Source organism: Sceloporus occidentalis, unplaced genomic scaffold (assembly GCF_023333645.1).
Source record: "Sceloporus occidentalis isolate IW3139 unplaced genomic scaffold, rSceOcc1.0.p SCAF_4, whole genome shotgun sequence".
Taxonomy (NCBI): domain Eukaryota; kingdom Metazoa; phylum Chordata; class Lepidosauria; order Squamata; family Phrynosomatidae; genus Sceloporus; species Sceloporus occidentalis.
This window is the reverse complement of record NW_028316984.1, coordinates 118,799,087-118,814,900: the sequence shown is the minus strand read 5'-3', so window position 1 is coordinate 118,814,900 and position 15,814 is coordinate 118,799,087. Positions and strand designations below refer to the sequence as shown.

General features: G+C 38.6%; 1 protein-coding gene across 1 annotated transcript in view; it reads left to right on the top strand.

The window, feature by feature from the left end:
- SLC6A5 (solute carrier family 6 member 5) overlaps positions 1-13,586 on the top strand; it is an 82,747-nt gene extending 69,161 nt beyond the window's left edge. Inside the window, exons 11-13 of the mRNA XM_089523484.1 lie at positions 6,989-7,089; positions 10,898-11,065; positions 13,431-13,586. Of these exons, the coding sequence (XP_089379610.1) occupies positions 6,989-7,089; positions 10,898-11,065; positions 13,431-13,586 (425 nt within the window). The remainder of the gene's footprint in view (positions 1-6,988; positions 7,090-10,897; positions 11,066-13,430) is intronic.
- The last annotated feature ends 2,228 nt before the right edge of the window (positions 13,587-15,814 follow it).

Sequence of the window (15,814 nt, the reverse complement as noted above, 5' to 3'; positions counted from 1 at the left end):
AGTCTAACCAACTGGCATGTGATCTTCCTCTCTTTCTACTTCCCACTAATTTTCCTAGCATTATTGTATTTTCTAATGAGCCATGCCTAAGTACGACAGCCTCAGTTTCATCTTCTTGGATTTCAGGGAATGTTCAGGCTTGATCTATTCAAGGATCCATTTGTTTGTCTTTTTGGCTGTCCACAGTATCCTCAGCAGTCTTCTCCAGCACCACATCTCAAATGAGTTTATTTGCTTTTTATCCACCTTCTTCACTGTCCAGCTCTCACATCTGTACATGTGATAGGGAATACAATAGACTGGATGATTCTAGCTATAGTGCTCAATTGTATATCTTTATTCTTTAGGATCTTGTCTAGTTCTTTCATCCCTTCCTTTCCTATTACTAGTCTTTTTATTTCTTGACTGCAGTCTCTGTTCTGATCAGTATTTTATCCAAGGTGTCTTTAACTCTTTCAATTTCCTTATTGGCTAGGTTGAATTTATGTTGTTCGTCCATGGTCATTATTTTTGTTTTCTTTATGTTCAGCATTAAGCCTGTCTTTGTATTTTACTCCTTGAGCTTCCTTAGTAATTGTTCCAATTCTGATGTTTTCTGCCAGTAGTACGGTGTCATTCGTATATCTTAGATTGTTAATATTCCTTCCTTCTCGCTTCCCTCCACCTTCCTCTGTGTCTAAACCTGCTCTTCATATGATATTTTCTGCACACAAGTTGAACACGTAGGGTAATAATATGCAGCCATGGCTGACCCCTTTCTTCTGTTATCCCTCTGCTAATAAATTCTGTCAATCAGCAAGTAATGTTCAAACAGCAAAAATGTCCCTGGGAATATATTTGCTAGGAGCCCGTATTTTTTTAAATGCATTTTTATTCACCTGTACTAATTCTCATTGGAAGTACAAAGGGGCATTTAAAATATCTGCAGAAGCAGTTCGCTTTTTAAAAACCCATTGATAGGCAAAATTTTAATAACATAGTTGAGAAAACCTATTTGTTGTGCTTTCAAGTAGTTTCTGACTTGCAACAACCCTAAGGCAAATGCCTCATGGGAGGAGCCCTGGTGGCACAGTGGTTAAATGCCTGTACTGCAGCCACTCACTCAAAACCACAATGTTGCGAGTTCAAGACCAGCAAAAGGGCTCAAGCTCAACTCAGGCTTGCATCTTTTTGAGGTCGCTAAAATGAGTACCCAGATTGTTGGGGCAAATTAGCTTACAGTTGTAAATTGCTTAGATGGTATGAAGTGGTATATAAATGAAGCTTGTTTGTTTTGTTTATTTTTGTTTTTCTGAGGCTGAGAGTGTATAACTTCCCAAAGTTCACGCAGTGGGTTTCCATGGCTGAGCATAAATTTGAACCCTAGTCTCCAGAGTCATAGTCCAGCATTCAAACCACTACACCACACTGGCTCTGAGAGAACCTATAGATACTCGTTAAAAGTCGAGATAATAGACTGAAGATAGAAATGAGTACATGTCGATATAGCTTTTAAAAAGCTAGTATAAAAATTAGGTCTATTACTGTATCTTGTAAATCAGAATAGCAGAAATAAACACAATATCTCAGTTCCAATTTAAAATGCATTGATTCCTATTAATAAGCTGGCTGTTTAGATAATTAGTTCAAAGGAGATTTTGGACACTTGATTCAGTCTCAGGAGGAAAATTGAAGTGCTGATATAAATGCAACATGGCTAGATCAAGCCATTATGAGGGTGTACCTTTCAAAAAATGGGATACAGCAACTGTGCAAATTTACCCAGCAAATTCCCATCAGCATGCATATGCCTGTGTTACATTCCATTCCAGGGGGATTCAAACAAATTGAACTTCATTGTGCAAAAGCTATACTTAGAGATTGGCAGCAGCCTAATAGGGCTGCCACAGTTATTGCAAAACCAAACATGATTACCCAGGGACTTGCCACTTCCTTTCTTTTCCCAGAGTTCTGTTCAACTTCTCTTGAAATGTCAGTGACATATTGACAACAGTAAAGGCAAATGTTCTCAATTGACATAAAGGTAATGCAGATTAACATGCTTTCAATGCTCCCAGCACTCTAAGCTGCTTAAAAAACACACAGAATAACTCTAGCTACTCTGTCTTCTTACTGTCTGCTGAGAAAAGGCGATGGAGGCCATCCTACTCAGAGTTGTCCGTAGTGGGTTTTCAAGAAAAAAAAAGAAACAATGGTACAAAATGAGCATAGATTTAGTGCTGGCCCCTGGAACATTGCACAAAAATAATTCCATGTACCCTACATCTGATAGTAAGAGAAACACTGATGTAGAATGTATTTCAGAGGAAGGCAAAGGCCTTCTTGAGTATGCCTTGCTTAAGAAAACCCTATGTAATTAATGGGATTACTGTAAATCAACATGCAACTTGAAAGCGCGCGTGTGTGCGTGTGCGCACACACACACACACCACAAAGCTTATGGCAATATATTTGTTTCCCAACTTCCTTGCATATTATCCTCAAACCACTATAGCCCACAATGCTGCTTGACCCTAATCCACTCAAAAATGTCTTGCAAACCACATCTCATTGTTTCCTGCTCCTCTGAGCATGTGCCAGCCCATGTGCCTCTGAGTTTGTTTTGGTAGGAACATGCCTCCTTATTTCTGCAAAGACTAGACAAAGAGATCATCAAGTAAAACTGCAAAGCAGTTGAACTTTTACCTGCAACCCCAAAATCTACACTCAACTAATATTTCATCTTACCTGAGTGTAACTGTATTAGAAGTACTGTTGTGAGTTTCAGTGCAAAACTGCAGCAGCCTAACAACCCGCCCAACTCAGACCTCAGTCCATAAGCTCATTGACTTGGGCTAAAGGTCCCTGTTACTCCTGTCTCTGATGGGTCAATTGCCCCATAAGAAGCCATTGCTCAGCGCCATAAAACTTTCTTTCCTACTTTCTTTCGTTCTCCCTGCCTTGCTCAAAAGTGCAGAGGCGAAGCAATGGGAGTCAGGAAGGAAGGACTGGCCAATGAATTCTTGTAAAATAATTGGTCCATCTGGGAATGAGAGGGACAGGAAAGATGTGTGCCACATCCTTGTCTGCTGCAGTCTAGATTGGGTAGCTTCCTGAGATGTTACTTCATGAAGATGTTCCTGTACTTTAAAAAGGAAAGAATTCTATGTGCATCTGAGTCTTTTTTTGGGGCGGCGGGGGAGGATTTCTGATTTCTCCTGATTTCTGCAAAGACATGACAAAGCGATTGAACTGGGGGAAAACAAACCCAACCCAAAGACTGGTAATAATGAGCCACGCAGGAGTGGGATGGCTGAGCATAGCCTGTACATCACAACTGTCATGGTTTGGCAGGGACAGCCCCAGTTAATTCTCTATTACTCCAGTTTCTCAGCTGCTTTCAAATGTCCGCTTTCTCTCCTGTCCTCCCACTTTGTCCCTTCATCCTTGGCTTATTTCATTTGCTAAAAATGGACTTCAAAGTACAGAAGTTTATACTTAATTATACTCAGCAGGAGGGAGAGGAGAGGAGAGGGCAAAATTTGGGTTTTCACTGTAATCTCAGGCAAAAGCAAACTGTTACAGCCCTTCCTAGCTTGTGTATTCTTCCTCTTTAATTACTTTTGCCTTCTTTATGATACTTTGATGTTGTTTGCCACAAGTGTCCCAGGTTTGTCTGTGAAATGTTGGAGGTTAAGCAACCTGTGAAATTATACATAGTTATAATACATACATTCTGGAGGTTTTCTCCTTAAAATATTAGTTTTGTATGTTCTTCCTCATTAATAACTGTTGTCATCTTGTTGCTTGGCCACACTGTTTTGACCATACTATGATGTGGCTCAACCACACATGACCAAGTTTTATATCTGTGATTTTTTTTGAGGGTATGGTAACCTGAGCCATGCCTTACATTCCCAGTTTTAGTGGTGGCATGCCTTATGCTATACAGATTTTTGGTAATGAAATGGAGATCTCCCACTATCCTCTTGAGGTGTATTTACAAGGCAAACATGTATCAGTTTTATGTCAATTTAACCATTATATTTTCATTAAGGGGAGCATTTCAATTGTAGTTTGTCAAGAGATACTTTCTGCTTTGCTAGACATTGCTAAACCATTAAAAAAATTCACAAGAGTCTCAGAAGCCCTATCCAGCTTCTGTCGTCACAGTGTCTTTGCTCTCATAGCTTATAGTTGTTTACCTGGAAGTAATGTAAGTGTGCTTAGGATTGCAGCCTTGAAATCACTGTTATCCCTTCTCTTTTGTATAAGTAGATGTCTTACATGCTGAAGATCCAGTGCCTTAGATAAAAGCCCTTGGTGTGCATTGGGGTTTAGTTCCAGGACCCCTCTGGATATCAAAATCCGTGGATGTGCAAGTCCCATTAAATACAATGGATAGTTAAAAACTTTGTGGATTTTTTAAAAATAAAACACATTTTCAAGACATGGATGCTTGAATCCATGGTTAAAGCATCCCTAGGTACAGAGGGCTTAGGCAGCCATGATGTGGCTTTGGCCCAATCTGGGGGCATGCATCATCTGTACGCCACATTCCCGGATTGGCCTGAAGGTGGCACTTTTGGCCCATCTCAGGTTTCATCTCAGTTGGGTGGTGATTCAGCTTGGATTTGAGTCCAAACTTTACAGGAATATCCAATGTGCGGTACCTACTATGGAAATAGGGTTCAGTACCTTAGACAGCAACTTAGAGTAAAGCCTAGAGTAGAACCCTTGCTTAGATGACTTGATAGCTACCACCTGCTACTGCTGGCTGCATATTAAAATATTCCTTGCGGTATGATTATAGGAGCTGCCTTGGCTGCTTTTCAGAATTTTTTGACAAGATTTATTTGAAGGGAGATTTGCCATTGCTTTACTCTAAGCAGGAATTGGCCAAAGTCACTCAGTGGGTTTCCATGGCTGAATGGGGATGCAAAACTTCATCTCCTGGAGTCATAGTCCAACACTCAACCCACCATACTATGCTGGCTCTGTCTTCCACTTCATCTGGTTGTATAGCTTGAAAGGCTGAGGCTTGGTGTTTTGCTTTTACTTGGAGAGGACCTAAACATTTGAAATGCACACCAGAGCAGCAAATTCAGTGATTTGTGATCAATCACTGTCACCAGAAGAGAAGTTACACCTTCTGTTTTGTTTTGAGGTGGGATGTTTTTGTTCTTTAGGAGTGAATAATTAATGGCTATGACAGTGTTTCAGTGTTGTGTGAGTTGCTGTTAGAAAACATCTGTCACAGAGCAGAGGCAGTTTACTTAGTAGTAAACAAGTATAAAGTATGGCAATGAGAAGGTAAAAAACAAAACAAAAATCACACCATCCAGTATTTGTCTGGTGCTGTGCTAGTGAGTCTGAAAGTCTAAAAAAGGAAGTTGCACCTGATCCCTTTTTAGTCTCTTTTTATTAAGACAAAAGGTGCTGCTGTGTACCTAGAACTGGGGCAATAATGTGGCAGTCTTTTGTTTGATAGGCAATGGGATGAAATAATATTAGAACTGTGGACCTGACTTTATTACTGCCATCAAGGGAAATAATTTTCTTGCTATTGAAGACCACTACCAAAGATAGTTTTGTGGCTGGTTTTATATTTAGTGATTTTTGTTCATATTTAATTGTCTCTAACCTTACTTGCAGGCCTCTATTCTCCATCCTTTTAACAGAAAATTAAATATGTTGTTTCCAATATGAATTTAAAGCACCTTGTTGTCATCTCCTCTTTGACTTCAGGTAGCACTTACAGATAAGGTTTACCTTATAGGGAAAGGTGCTGTAGTGGAGTCAGCCTTACAGGTCCAAAGTACTGGGGTTTTGTGGTTCTTGGGTACAGTGATGTCAGCTAGATCCTGCTTCAGACTTCCTTGTTATTCTGATAAGTTGCTGTCCTCATAATAGATTGGATGAAAATGTTTTCCTCTAGTATAGCTGGAAGAAGCTATGGAAAATCTTGAGCTGGTGTGTGTTTTTATACGTATATAGAGAGAGGTCACCACAATTGCCTTTCTTGGTGGCATGACCATGGGGATTATGGTGGGTAGCTGCACTCAAGATCTACCTGCATACTTTTGGTGCTGGGTATAAATACACAAAATATTAAGACACAACACAGAAATTAGGTACCCTTTATTTTGCTTTTCATAGCATCTGTTTGACTGGATTGATGGGTGAATTATTAAACAGAAGCAGCCCATGATAAAATGAAAGCTTGTCTATTAACATTAATTTCATTGTGCATCTGATGAAGTGGGCTATATTCCATGAAAGCAAGAATTTCAGTTAGTCTCAAAGGTTCTACAAGATCTCTCTACATGCTGATTCTACTGACTAACACGGCTATATGTTTATATTTTATGAAAGTTCTTATTAAAATAGATTTGTAGGGCTACAAGGTGCCATGGGGCTCTTGGCTGTGTTTTCTGTAATGGGCAAACATGGCTACCTCTGGGGAAACTATTTATTTTAGTTTTAACACAGTCACTAACAGACTGATTTGAATAGAGCTATGTATTTTGGAAATATGGGCCAGATTTTTAAAGTTTGCTTTCAAGAGGGCATTTTATCAAACACTGCTGCAACCTCCATTCATTTTCATGAAGTTTCCACAGATCTTCAACACTGCAAAAATAAGTGTGGTTTATTTGGGGAGAAAATGAGGAGAATAAGTATCTGATGTGATAGAACAGCAGTTAGTAAAGTGTTCTTGCCGTAATCCTTTGTATTTCAATACCTTAAGAATACAAAAGCCAGAAATGTGGATAATATTTGCCTATGTACCATATCTTTTTTTATAAAGTAAATAATTTATTAGGATGGCTTTTCATATATAATGACCCACATTCTACCATATGGTTAGAAATGTCTCTTGAAGAGTTGGACTGACAAGTCAGAGTGTCTGTTCCCATAATTGGACACAAGGGAGATTACAATAGCTCTTTTGTAAGCTGCAGCCTGAGTTCTTTGCATTTTGGATTTACATTTGTTTATTTTGCAGGGTTGCAAAGATTTTGTGAAGACATAGAAATGATGATTGGATTCCAGCCAAGCATATTCTGGAGAGTCTGTTGGGCTTTTGTGACCCCAACAATTTTAACAGTAAGGACCAGAGGAGTTGGTGGGGCTGAAGGGGATAAATAACACTGGAAAATCTCTGCTTGCTAACTCTTCCGCCTCTCCACTATTTAAGCAGTAATGGCCTCAACATCTCTTTGATAAACGTGCTGTTTCCTAAAGGCAGCAATCATGAAACTCAAATACTATCTTTAAAAAGACACTTAAATACTATAATTTTATTTACCCAAGCTTCCAAGAGTTGGATGTGGCCCAGCATGATCTGTTTTCCTCTTGTGGATGTTATTTGTCCTTTTAATGATTTCTCTTAGCTTTTGTGATTCTATACTATATATACTATACTATATATATATGCATATATATATATATATATATCTGGATGTCACCTCCTAGAAGGTCAAACTTCTAGAAACTGTGGATTGTAGTCCAAAATATGTGGATATTTTAAAGGTGTTAACAATTTATACAATTCCTATCTGACAATTCCTTGGGGGTGGGGAGAGAAGGATAATCAGGTGCCATGAATTTTCCCCACAAAAGACCTACTTAAATTGCACAGCAGTGAAGTGTCATATATTTTTGTAGTTTCTATTTTTTTACAGTGGGATCCAGGTAAGAGAAATGTTAGTGGACTGCACTCACTCATGAATAAATTATTATATATTATTATACTGTGTGCAAGCATGAATCCAATAAATGCCACAGAGTGAAGGTATAGAGAATGCATATAGATGTTGTTGGACTACATCTTCCAAAACAAAAAAGTCTCATCATTGTCTGTGGTGCTTGCTAGGACACCAACACTGGGTGACACCAAATAATAGGGGTGGCACCCAGTCAGGCCCTCCTCCTGCTATGTTTGGGTGTACAGAGCTGCTGCTCACCCCTTCTTCTTTGCTATTTTGTCTCTCTCCCTGAGGAAGAAGCCAAAGCAGTGGAAGAGGAGGAGAGGATTTGCCTCCCTCCAGCTCCCTTCTCAGAAGGAGCCATGCAGAGGTGAAGGAGGGGAGAGCCTTTCCTTCTTGGCTTTCCCTCTGACCTGTTTCCTCATGAGGAGGAAGGCTTATGGAGGTGAAGTCGGGAGGGGTAAGAATAGGTGGGGAGTGATGGCCAAGTGAATGAATGAGCAAGACCACCATTCCCTGCCAGACTCTCTGCACCGGGTGACCCCAAGACCGAGGATGTCACTGCATACCTCTGCTCTAGGACATCTTCTTACCATAGTGTGGGAATTGCTTCATAGTGGGATCTTGCATATATTTGCCAACACATGAATGCCAGAACTACTTAGGTGAAGATTCGCCTCTATCCCAATGTCACCTGGACAGGAAGGAAGACAATGATCTGGATGTTTGGTTTGGCCCAAAAAACTGTGTTCCAGAATAGAGATGGTGCAACTTCTCCCTTGAGTCAGGTGGCTTCTGCACCTCTTGGATATTCTGCTGAACCTGGAAAAGACTCCCCCTCCTAGACTCTCACAGTCAACATGGCCACCCATTGGGGGAATTCTGGGAGATGTAGTGTACAAAAGTAACATTTCTGATGTGAGAGATTACCTTAGTTCTCTTGATTAGAGTTGGCCCAGAAGGGACAGCTATGGTATTAGCACACAAAACACAACAGTGTGGCATTGGGTGGAATAATCATGAAACAAACGTTGTCTAACTAATGTAAAGTGACAGCTTCTTCTAAACCTAATTTTATTTGGCAGTTTGGAAAGCATTAAATCTGAATGAACAGGTTTGGCAAGGCACTTATATACACAAAAGAGCCTCATGGTGGTTGATATGAAGAGGAGTATATTAAAATAAGCCATATGTTGTAAAACAGAGATGGCATGGAGCCCTTTTTAGTGTATAAGTAGAGCTGCCACCATGCTTAGAAGTGATCCCATATTTGATGTGCAATCTCTTGCCAAGTATTCATTTCTCCCTATAATGTTTGCTCTGTTAATCAATTTCACTTACTGAAGCTAAGCCATTGTGACAAATCGTTCTACTAAACATGGCTTTGCTTTTCTGTGCACAGCTAATGTATTCAATGGCAAAGCACAAGGCTCTCTTTACAAAAAGAACTTCAGAACAAATATAGAGCCATTTAGAAGCAGTTGCTTCCTAGTACCACTAGGTGTCACTCTGTATCAGGACCTTTAGTTCACCAGTGAAACCTGAGAGAAAAGGTGTGTGTGTTTTGGGAGGTACTGGTAGAGATAGGGAAGGAAAACCCATGAAATGTTTCTGTAGCAATCAATGCCAGCATGTAAACTGATTATCAGCATGACATATATGTTTTAATCATGTGGGTGGTAGTGTGGTGGTGTGTAGAATTGCCAAAACCAGCCAGAATTCTATATTCTCTTATGTGTTTTCCTTGTTTCATTGCCTACGTGCCTGGAAGAGTTAAAGACAGGAGGAATCCATTATATTTGGGTCTTTTAAAATAACCAGTTTCAAAATTCTGAAGGAAGAGCAGGAGAACCATATACACTTTGTATGAAATCTGGATTCCTGGGTATCCTGAGCTTCCTTCTCACTGTGATCTTGCCCCTTGTCTTTTCTAAACACCTGTTATTGGCACTCAAACTTTTAAGAAACACTTTCGTCCCCACCTTGTCAGCTGAATGGCTTACTGTCCAGCAGAGCAGCTTTTACCAACTATGTGCAACTACTAGAAATGATGAGATCTAGTTTTCCCCCTAATAGCTTTTCCTAGGTTTATAAAGGTACAATGCAGTTGGCCATTACATCTCTAAATAAAAGCCTGGGGCAAGATCCCAGCACCACACCATATGCATGTAATTGTTTTCCTGATCCAAACTTTGATTTTCTTAATGAAATAGGAATGGCCCATCTCTTATAAAAGCTGATTTTGTTAGAGGAGAAAAACAAGGCAAAATAGAAATAAAGCAGTTGGCTAATCTGAGGTTACTTAAACTAATGAAATGCTATTATTTTGCAGTTGTTTGTATCTTCCTACTAGACTCAAGGCAGCAATGAGAGGTCAAGACATTAAACAAAAAAGATGGGGGGGGGGGGGGCGCCAATGCTGAGCTCCTACACTTCTCTTCCTGCCATTTTTTCTCCAGCTTAAGTTTGCCATTCTATCCACAGTGGGATAGATGTGGGTAAATTTTAGGGTATAGAGCTGGACAATGTATAGAGATTTGGGTATAACAGACATTTTTCTCCCTGTTCATATTTGAAGATGCAGTGTTCTATACAAAACAGACAGAAAGCCAAAAAGCTTTCCACCTTCTTTTGCTGTCTTCATTAACATGAATATTTGATATATTATCATGCTTTAAGGTTATAGTTTAAATTGATCCATATCTCCTGAAATAAAACTAGCTACTTTCATATGTTCCTTTGTGGTAACGCAGCTATAAATCTTAGGCATGAAATTATTGTATGCGTAGGCAGTTCACAGATGTTACTGAATTATGCACTAGCAAAAGCAGAGGCATTGCTCTTTATACAGTAAGTGCAATAGAGTAACAAGATAATTACATTAAGCTATACTGCCAATAGAGTGCGTAATAAGGCTTTTTTACTGGAGGTACAAGTTTCTGGTTTCATTCCCGCTTGTAAATCTAACTTCATTTTGTTGATTGCTGGGGGACTATGCTTGATTTACAGTGGTATCACAGGGCCTCAGATTTGATGACTGTGACACATTTATTGTTGGGTATTGATGTGTACTTGATATGCATGCATATGTACATAAATTTTTATAAAAATAAAATTGAATGCCTACACTCACATTTTATCATAGATGAATAGTTGGTTTTGGAAGATGTTGACGGTTAAAATATGTGTTTGTTTCTTTCTATCAGTTCATCCTTTCCTTTAGCTTCTACCAATGGGAACCAATGACTTACGGCAACTACCACTATCCAGGATGGTCTATGGTACTAGGATGGTTGATGCTGGCTTGCTCTGTTATCTGGATACCCATTATGTTTGTTATAAAAATGCACATAGCTCCTGGAAATTTTATTGAGGTAAATGTTTTATTTCCCCCCACATTATTTTTTAGGGGATTTTTAGAAATGTGATTTTATTATAATTTTTTTATTAATATATCTTTATTTTACAAAGCTTGCGTTTTTACAAGATAAATTTTTACAACAATTTTTTTAAGGAAAAGGGTAGGGGTTTACATGTTTGGGGCATAAAGGGGGAGGGTTAAGGTAATACATGCTTTATTGAGCTGACCACTGGCCATGATGGGTAGGGAATTTTAAAGTTTGAGCCACAGTTAAAAGACAGCAGCACTCCTGCAACACTCCTTTTCTTAATCCATCTCTGCATCATCTTTCCCTCACTCTTCCCTGAGCTCTTTGTCTGTGTAAATGGGCATCCAGGGAAAGAACAGGATGGCTATTGCCAAAGGTCTGAACTCAGCACTTGCTGAGGGCTTTTGAAATTAGAATGAGAATAGCAGCTTGCCTCATCTACATGAAACGCTTAGAGAATACTTTCAGAATAGCTAAAAGCCAGACAATTTCTGGAGAGTACTTGACATGGAAGAGAATTTTAGGGAGCAATTTTTTTGTAGCTCTCTTCTTAAATATTTGAAATAATAATGTTTCAGTGCTTTGGAGTGGTGGTAATACAGCCACTGTCTTGAAATATGTACTCCAAAGGATCTGTGAAATGATGGAATCAAGCCATAGTAGAAGTATTTTTGAAATAATTTGTGTAAAATGTTTTAAAGATTCTAAATACTTCTATGCATCTATTAATAAATGCACTTATTCAGTAATCAATAACTATTTGTTAACAATGCATTCACACATAAATAACATAGTAATACATCCTCAGATGGATTGCCTCCAAAATATAACACTGAATATTAAAGTTAGGATCATTCAAACCATTGTATTCCCCATCACAATGTATGGATATGAGAGCTGGACAGTGAAGAAAGCAGATAAAAATAAAATCAACTCATTTGAAATGTGGTGCTGGAAAAGAGTGCTGAGGATACTGTGGATGGCCATAAAGACAAACAAATGGGTCCTAGAACTGATCAAGCCTGAGGTCTCCCTGGAAGCCAAGATAATCACATTGAGGCTATCATACTTTGGCCACATCATGAGAAGGCATGGACTCATTAGAAAATGCCAGCAGGTTAGACTCAGCCTACAAGATTTGAACAGAGCAGTAGAGGATTGAGGTTTTTGAAGTAATCTCATTTACAGGGTAGCCGTGAGTTGAGATCAAGGGCAGTTAACAACAACAATATTCTTAGTCCTTAGTTGGACAACAAAATTGGAAATAAGCATAATGAACAATCAACACCTCTATTAATAACTTGGAGACGATTATTTTTTAATCAAAATAAGAAAAGAGCAAATACACTTTAGAGATTTTAGAGGTCAGGCATTCACATGGTGATGGAAGGGAAACTGGAATGCTTAGTTTTATTTTGATTCTGCTGAAGTACCTAATTAATTGAATTAATATACATTCTGAAAATTATTACTTTTTCCTGGTTCTCTGCTTCTCTCTTCCTCAGTTACTTTGTTTCTGAACTTCTAATCTTAAGAAGACTGGTTTGGGAATGCATTGTATATGTTGCTTAGTCAAAGCCATGGCATCACTACTTCTTTTAAAGCACATCAGCCAAAGGAGTACCAAAAACACTATGCCTTGCTGAAGGGAATTAGTTTAACTTGCATTTATTCCATTTCATCACAGTGCTTCCTGATTAACCAGTTCATTATGGTTGATTGGGGAGGCAAAGGTTACAAGTTCATAATTAAACAGAAATTGAAATAACTGATATAGAGACATTTTAAAGCACCATAAATATGTTTTCTTTTTCTATATAAAATGAACCCATCAAATGATATCTTCAACAAAGAAGACTCAGTGGCAAGATGAACAAAATTTTCATTGTCTTGATGTACAGAATTAATTAAGCACCCACCTACCCACACTCTCAGTACAGATAGAAGTAAAATAATGTGTGGTATGATAATTAAACTCTTTGTTCATTCCTGGCAATGCTTTACTTTTTTGTCTTTTGTATACTGGAGAGATTTTTTTAATCCAATTATTTTGAGGTAGGAATAAACTATTCAGATGATTAGGCTAAATAACGGAGTTCATTTCCTTTGGTGTGAGAACTTGGTGAGGGGTGATTATGGCTGTGAGTTGCTTTTCTGTGTCTGAGGGACTGAAGGGAAAGAAAATAGTAATGATATAATTTAAATTTGTACCTTCTATCTTTGCTCATTTTACACCAAACACACAGTGATGAACAATGTAATTTGCTGCTGCTGTATAGAGTAATTTATACTAGTAAATTCAGTGAATCCTAATGTATTTTGATAACTGATCTTTTCTCCTTAAATGTAGAGGCTCAAGCTGGTCTGCTCTCCACAACCAGATTGGGGACCATTCTTGGCTAAACATCGTGGTGAACGTTACCAGAATATGATAGACCCACTGGGAACATCTTCTCTTGGACTTAAACTGCCACCAAAAGATATTGAATTGGAGACACCCTGCTAGTAAATCTCCCACTTGTGGCCCTTTGTACAACCCATTGCTTTGATCTTTCTTTCTTTCTTTCTTTCTTTCTTTCTTTCTTTCTTTTTCTCACAGTGCCTGAAAGTGGTTGCTTAGGAAGTATGATTTATTGTTGCATGCATGTAGTAAAGAACTTAATAGACCACTTTAAGTACTGGGGTTTGGTCTTTATATACAGTGGTGCCCAGGAAGGAGTACTTTCACTGTGAAACAGTGACAATCAGACAGTTGCACTTGGAAATTGTTTTTGTGGATGCTGTGATAATTCTGCTCTTGGGAACAATTAATTATCACAACTTGGTTTCATTTGGTGCAGCCAGATGGGTGGAATTCAAGTTTTCTGGCACCATTTGGCCAGTCCATGACCCATGGTTCAGGTTTTCTGATACACAAATGAGTTCGCAACAGTGAGTTCACAATGTGGGGCAGACAACTAGTCCAAAATTATATGTCCCTGCTTGCTTGCCTTCTTCTTCTTGTTGTTGTTGTTTTAAAATAGGTCTCTCACATCACAGAATCAGTCTAGCACAGATGTTTCTATCACCTGTGTTTTAGGACATGTAAAATGCAGGAGTTAAATGCTAGGTTCAAATCTACTGTGTTTAGTGGAGTGTGGAAAAAGCACACCCATTTATTTTCCTTCTCTGTGCTTATTGATTTAAAGGGCATTAAATTAGGGATATCTAATTTGTAAAACTATCTGATGACTAAAGCCAAGTGGGTGGGCTGCCATTTGAGTGAATCTATTTTGTATGTATTTGCTCCAAGTTACTACTACCATAGCATTTTAATGTAATGTCTGGTTGTAATTGGATACATAGACAGAATGGTCAGGCTAATAGCCTATATCCTACTAAATCTGGCTGAAAACCAGTTTTAGGCCAAAGTCTTTTTTGTCCCGAGATCCTTTTACTGAAAATGCTGAGATCTGAATCTGGAACATCATATATGGAAATATCTGCACTCTTGCACAGAGCTGTGGCTTGCTTATTTTGCACCTGAAGTTATAAATATCACATACATACAAAGTAGAAGTTGGGTATATGAAACATGATAAAACATTGTAAGATGCAGCTGAGAATAGCATGTAACATGTGAGACTAGATTCCTACCTCGGTAATGCCAGACACAAATGCAGAAGGGCTCCATGCAGAATTTGAACAGAGGCCTCCAGTTTTTATGCCATAGGAGCCAAACATGGCCCAACATGTCTTCCATTCAGTGGCTGCTAGTTCTATTGGCACTAGCAGAGCTACTTTTAATGCATGCAAGGAGGCAGCCTTTCAATACAGTGCACTAATATAATGTGAGACTTGGCATTGGTGCAGAGAGAGATTAATGAGCCTTTCAGGCTTTTTAAAGGTGTGTTGGGGGGGCAGGGGAAAATAATATTAGAGCAGGAGGATATTTACTGTGTGAGACAAAGCTGCATCTCTGCTCTGAAATCTGATGTAAAATAGTGCGAAGCTGAGGCAGATGGGCACCTCTGTCTTAATTAATTTCATGCAGTTCAGTTAATAATCTACTGGGGGTCCCTCCTTTTTCATTAAAATGCTTTTGTTCTTCTGAATGTATTTACTGATTTAATTTTAGTGGCAAACTGAAGCAGTGTAAGTTCTGCCTTTCAGTGTGTCCCAGGTATGGTTTCTTTGCTTTATTTACTTGTGTTTACAATCCCTCCTTCTCAAGAAGCCATTATATAATTTGTGCCTAATTTTATATTGTTACAGTGGTATCTATATATATAAATATATAATATACCCAAGCTTTCATATACAAAATAGTTGTTAGCATTTAACTGTGTAGTTCAGCAGTGTGGTTTGCCCATGTCATTTTCTTACCAAGTTCTTTATACCGCCTTTTGATGTATTCTCCTCTTTCAGCCTGCAGGGTGAGAAAAACAGTTAAACCCACAAGTTAATCTAAATAAATAAATATATTATTGTTATTATTATTATTATTATTATTATTATTATTTGCAATGCATAATTTCACATTGACAGATTCTTCCTCAAAACAGCAAGTTTGAGGTGTACAGACTTTGCTTTTATTCCCCTGTCCTCACCTCATGGTCATTACAAATTCATAGGCCACAAACCACCATCACAAGTTGAAGTAGTAGAGCGACAGTGAACAAACAAGTATTTAGCTTGTTAGCACACCACCCTTTTTAACAACTCTGTGTTGTGCTACTTCCTGCAGAGGGTAAA